General features: G+C 34.0%; 1 protein-coding gene across 2 annotated transcripts; it reads left to right on the top strand.

Moving 5' to 3' along the window:
• The first annotated feature begins 788 nt into the window (after positions 1-788).
• LOC100780900 (la-related protein 1) lies at positions 789-6,174 on the top strand. 2 transcript variants are annotated; one of them, XM_006586800.4, is made up of 5 exons: positions 789-1,017; positions 3,036-4,128; positions 4,289-4,432; positions 4,761-4,946; positions 5,939-6,174. In XM_006586800.4, exons 2-5 carry the CDS (start codon positions 3,094-3,096, stop codon positions 6,017-6,019), a joined length of 1,446 nt encoding a protein of 481 aa, XP_006586863.1. In that variant the 5' UTR covers positions 789-1,017; positions 3,036-3,093; the 3' UTR covers positions 6,020-6,174. The 2 variants fall into 2 exon arrangements, with proteins under 2 accessions (XP_006586863.1, XP_006586864.1); XM_006586801.4 differs by having other exon boundaries at positions 851-1,013.
• The last annotated feature ends 209 nt before the right edge of the window (positions 6,175-6,383 follow it).

Below are 6,383 nucleotides of genomic sequence, written 5' to 3'. Positions count from 1 at the left end.
CAAATATATTAACAATAGACAAAAATACTTCCATATCAATAATCACGTTATAAAAGGACTGAATATAGGATTAGGTTGAAACAGATTGAAGATTGAATATAGGACTAGTAGTTAGGATTGCAGAGAGAAAAATCAAAAGCAGCAAAATTCAACAACCATTTAATGGAAAGGGCAAGGTACTCTCCCCTTGTCATGCATTCATTCGTGATTCGACGCATGATATTGGTGGAAATAGGGACTAAGCTAAGCGATACGCTTTAGGACCCTTTTCAATGATCATGCTGCCATCGAGTATTTGGAGAAATACTGAAATACTATACTAACGTCATAAGATAATTAAAATTAAATGATAAAATGGTAGAGGATGTTTTTTTGTGTTCACTAATTGTTGCGATTATTTTAATTATGTGGATAATTTGGTGTCATTTAGCAATATCACCAGCATTGACTAGTACTTTATTTTCTAGGTTTAATTTGATTCCTTTATCTTTTAAAATTTTGATTGAGTCATTTATTTTTTAAAATAAATTTAATTTGATCCTATTTAAAACCAAATTAAGTCACATTTTTTGAAAATGTTTGAAGCTCGCAGAAAAAAATGGACTACGTTAAATTCGTTTAAAAAAATAAAAAATTTAATTGAACTTTTACAAAATAAAAGAACTAAATCAAACCTAATAACTAATAAATAAACCGAAGAATCAAATTTAACCTTCTTTAAAAATAAGAGAACCAAGTAACTAAACCTAGCTTTTATTTTGGGCTTTGCTAAGCACTGATTTCGGGCTTTCAGTTGTTGGCCTTTTTTGGCTGGACCAAAAAACACAACCCTAATTTCTTCTCTTTTCATTTCCAATTATTTTGATTTTGAAGCCATAGACTGTGATCTGTGATATGGAAATTGGGAACTCGTGTTATGTAAAGATGTGATGTGGTGTGGCTAGTGTGAACCGTTTGCTTGCTTCGTGTATGTACATTCTCTCCGGAGGCACCGTCGTGAGCTTTTCTCTCTGGTAGGTACGTTTTACCATTTTCCCTCTGTCTCCTTTTTTTTTTTTTTTGCTTTTTCTTTCAAAATCAGCAACAATCTCAGTTATCTTTTGATATCACTGACTGCACCGTCTTTTATTCCTTAAGTTAAACTACTAAAACTCTGCTTCGTTCACTATGTGAAAACTTGAAAGGCGATATTTTTCATTTTCATTATTTGTAGATATAATGTTTGACAAAATGCCTGCATGTATGTTTGTCTTTGGTAATTATACCCAATTGTAGTCTCTACTGGTATTGATATTTGGATTACTTTTAATAACTTTTTTCCTTTTCAATTTCCTAATGCGTTTTCCTTTTAACTATAACTCATAATCCAATAATTCATTTTACCCTTTCAGCCATCATTCATTATTGCATTTGGATACTGACTAAAGAGAAAACATGGAAAATAAAATCTGTTAGTATAAAAGTTACTTGCATTTGTTTAATGGTTCAAAATGCTGTAATATATTCTCTCTGGCTTCTTAAAATATGTCTTCCCCGTCCCGAGGAAACCCGTGGAGAATTTGAAGGATGTTAAGTGCTCCAATTTCTCTGATGTTCATTGCTTCATATGGAGATAGTATTTCCTTGTCCTGCAAGAGTTCTCCTTCACTGTTTCTTATTTTCTTGCTAGTATCTCCTCTGCATATTCTCTGGTTGTATATTCTCCAATCAATGAGCAGCATGTCCCGTTCAACATATATCCTTTATATCTGGAGGCTATAAATTCAATCAATCAACTGGTTTAAGGTTAAATGAAAATATTAAATATTCATGTAGTCAATTAATTGGTGTATGGTGATTATGCTCAAGCAGCATCTCTATATATCTAAGTCTGACTATTTTTGGGTAAATATCCATGCTTTGATTTTACAGTGAACTCACAATTTCTGGAAAATTATGTAAGAATCTGTAAAATTTTATTGAGGCAGTTATATCTTTTTCTTAAAAATCTGTAAAAACATTTTTTAAACATGTTTTATGAGAAAAAAAGGGTTTGGGGTTTAAAATCAGTTTTGAAACCAGTTTGTGGTTCAAAAGCGGCTTCTGAATCAAAACGGTTTTGAACCTAAAGCTTGTTTAGAAACTGGTTATAAACCAGCTTGTGCAAAAAATTGTTTTCTCATAAAAAAATGGTTTGGTTTTTAAATCCGAACTGGTTTTATTGTCTGGTTTGGATTTTTCAAAAATCCAAACCATGCCCACCCTTGAGACATTTGGCTTTCTCATGCATATAAAGTGGCTGATTTCTTGGTTACCTATGGGTATTCCTTGTCATTTTGTCTTCATATTCCAAGTTCACCTATCCAATGGAGCATGCTTTTGTTGTTTAGTGATTCATCTGGTGTGTTCTTTATTACAACTGTAGCTTCTTATTTTTGCTTTTCTTGTTGGGGCTCAGCCCTCTTGTCTCCTAAAAAAAAAGAGTGAATATTAAGATTTGTGTATGATATTGGGGCTGGATGCTGGGTACATTTTCATCCGAGTCTTGTTTTGCTCTTTAGTGAAATGTATATCGATATCAAAGTAGAATATGATTGTGATTTATGTTTAACATTGGAAACCTAGGAAAAAAATTTGTGCTTAGTTATTGTCATTGATAATATAAATGGGATAGCCAGATAAAAATTTATTATTGATTTTGTTTCAAATTAGCAAAGTAGAATATGGTTGTGATTTATGTTTAACATTGGAAACCTAGGAAAAACAATTATGCTTAGTTATTGTCATTGATAATATAAATGGGATAGCTGTATAAAAATGTATTATTGATTTTGTTTTAAATTAGCAATGAACTGAATAAAGTTATTTAGTCATGAACTGATCAGCTAGTTGTTAACTTAAAATCAGTGTATATAATTAACACAAGAAAAATAAATACGCAATGCAGGTGAGTTCTGAAATATAATTTTTTATGTAATTGTTAAATGTATTTTATTGGTTATTCCAACAGTTCATATAAACTTGGTAATGTCTATTTTTATTTTTTTTTGTAACAGGTCCGTGTTGCTGAAACCTTTTTGACCTTTCCAATAAAGCATTTGTTTCACCCTATCAATGAGAGGAACCATTGGAATAAGGATTCCAAACCCCAATATTTCCAATGCCACCAGAAAAACCCTAGTTCCATTTTCTACATCTTCCGGTTTTGGTGGTGGCGGACGTGGTCGTGGTCGTGGAGGGTCTCTTCCTGGTTCAGGGCTGTTCAATAACAATGAAAGAGCTCCAGTTGAGCCTAATTCCAGTGAGTCCAAATCTGACACAACAGAGCCACCCATTCCTCCTGGTTCTGGTCTTGGCCATGGCCGTGGCAAGCCAATGCCTCCATCAGGTCTTCCTTCTTTCTCATCATTTATATCTTCCATAAATCAGCCACCTGCTGGTCGTGGCCGAGGTACTGCACCTCATCCTCAACATGATTTGCAGCCACCAGACTCTGGACCCAAAAAACCCATTTTCTTCAAAAGAGAGGATAGTGTTTCTCCAACAGCGTCAAATGATTTTTTGCCACCCAAAAGATCTGTTGATCATGCGCATGATAACAAACTTCCAGGCAGCATACCAGGGGTGTTGTCTGGACTTGGACGAGGAAAGTCCATGAAACAACCAGATCTGGAAACACAAGTTACAGAAGAAAATAGGCATCTTCGCACTCGGCAAGCTCCTGGTGCTGCTTCATCTGAGACTGTGCCCAAGAGATCGCCAATACCAAGCCAGGAAGATGCAACGAGGAATGCACTGAAAATTTTGTCACATGGTAAGGATGATGGAAGTGATACTGGTAGAGGAAGAGAATATGGAGGGAGAGGTGGGTTGGATCGAGGCAGGGGCAGAGGCAGAGGCAGGGGAAGAGGTCGAGGCATGGGAAGGGGAAGGTTCGTAGAGAGGGATGTGGATGAGAAGGTTATGGATACAGATGATTATGCTACAGGGCTATATGCAGGAGATGATGCAGATGGTGAAAAATTAGCCAGAAAGGTTGGGCCTGAGATTATGAATCAGTTGACTGAAGGATTTGAGGAGATGACTAGTAGAGTTTTACCATCGCCATTAGAGGACGAGTTTTTGGATGCACTAGACATCAATTATGCAGTAAGTGATTAGCTGCAGATATCTTTATTTATTTCGAATTCTGAATATCTGAAGACAACATGTCTCTTGGGGAAAATTTTTAAGCCAAACTTCTATTTTCTGTGTAGTATCCATTTTAATGTTCAATTCATAGTTTTTCTGTCTCTATTGATTATTGCAGATTGAATTTGAGCCAGAATATTTGGTGGAGTTTGATAATCCAGACATTGATGAGAAGGAACCAATTTCACTACGGGATGCACTTGAGAAGGCAAAACCATTCTTGATGTCGTATGAGGGGATTCAAAGTCAGGAAGAGTGGGAGGTATGTTTTGTTGCCAATCTTATCCATGACTTAGTATTGTTACCCTAACATTAAATTGCAAAGGTTTTAAGGCATGCGTTTCGTTACTAATGTTTCCTTTTCTTCATCACTATCTTCGCCTATAATCTTATGGATCTTTGTCATATCAAACCTGTGTAGCAAGTACATTTAGGCAAAGTGTTGTATCACTCACTGTATTTGTTTTTGAAATTGCTGTCTATTTTATGGGTGCTAGTGAGTAAAGGCTTTTATTATTCTCTACTTTATTGATGCGTCCTTGTGTTGGGATATGTTTTCTCTAATATTTTTTAACTTTATATCCTACTAGGAAATAATGGAAGAGACAATGGCGCGTGTTCCATTGTTGAAAAAGATTATTGATCACTACAGTGGACCAGATAGGGTAACTGCAAAGAAGCAACAAGAAGAATTAGAAAGAGTTGCTAAAACTCTTCCTGGAAGTGTACCATCTTCAGTGAAACAATTTACTAATCGTGCTGTTATTTCTCTTCAGGTTGGGCATAAAGTGTCTTTTACTTGGGCATTGTTTCCCTCTTAAGTTGATAATCTTATTCTAAGTATCTCTGCCAATGATGTTCTATTGCTTGTTCATGCAGTTCAGTGTTTAATGAACCCCCTGCCTTGGTATAGTTTTCTCATAATTTGATATAGTAGAGGATCTATTCTCAAGAGTTGCATATTCAATAGAAATCCCAAAAATATTGGCTGTTCATTCTAGGTATCCCAAATCTAAATGTTAGTTGATAAAATAAATCCCAAATGTATTAAGAGAGACATAAAATATGTTTTTGATGTGTTGTGCCTAGGCTGAGCAGTAGTTATTGATAAGGCATAGATAGGAAAATCAATTCTCAGCCAAAAACATAATTAATATTGGCAAGAGAAGAATAGAGATTGTTCGTATGAGATCACAAGCATATAAATGTGCTATTAATTTTCTTTGCATAAGAGATTGATTATTACTTAAAAGTTTGGAGCTTGTTCTATGAATTATTTGAGAATTCCTTGGGCTAATTCTTTGTATGGAGGACAGTGTTCTAAAATTTTATCTAGTTTTGTTGTTATTTTTACTTTCATTGTGCATCATATATAAAATGGTATGTTGGTACTTTGATGTCACAAGTGTTTTATTATTTTTATGATATTTGTGTAGCTTAGTTTTCTTTGGTGTCATTGCTGCAGCCATATAAAATGTGAACTATAAAGTGATTCGGAGGGTTAAAGAAGCTGTTTTTTTTTTTTTTATGCTTTATGTGTAGTATATGATATAATTCTTTCTGTAAACATGTAATGCTAAACAAACTAGAAATTATATTCTCGTGGTTGTGATGTTTGCATGAACAATAGATAGCGTTTCAATTGGATTCTTCTGTGTTTTAATTGTCTTTTTATTTCAATAAAATATGAGAAAATGCTGGTTAGAAAACTACGTGGAAGTAATATTCTGCACATCATTTATGTTTTTTGGTATGAAATATGATGCAGAGCAACCCAGGCTGGGGATTTGACAAGAAATGTCATTTCATGGATAAGCTGGTTTGGGAAGTGTCTCAGCATTACAAGTGACCTACTGGCCTGCTTGCATTTTATTTTTATTTTACTTTGAGTTTTGATGAAACAAACTGCTACTACTCTTGTAATAATGAGTTGTTGTAGCGTTATTGCTAGCAATTGTTACAACTCTCGTATACTTTGTAATAAATGAATTATCATTTTAATTAGACTTTCAAAGGTGATAAACTGTGGGATGATAATTGATGATTAGGAAATTAATGGTTAAAATTTTGATAATTTCATAATATGTATGTATTTTTTCAGAGTGTTAATTGTTTTGTGAATTAATGATTATTGTTGAGTGTATATATGCACTTCTATAGGGGATATATATTGAGATATTTTTCATTTTTTTTAAATCTTATTCATATAATCG

The sequence above is a fragment of the Glycine max genome, chromosome 9, assembly GCF_000004515.6.
Source record: "Glycine max cultivar Williams 82 chromosome 9, Glycine_max_v4.0, whole genome shotgun sequence".
Taxonomy (NCBI): Eukaryota; Viridiplantae; Streptophyta; class Magnoliopsida; order Fabales; family Fabaceae; genus Glycine; species Glycine max.
This window is presented reverse-complemented; position numbering and strand designations above follow the sequence as displayed.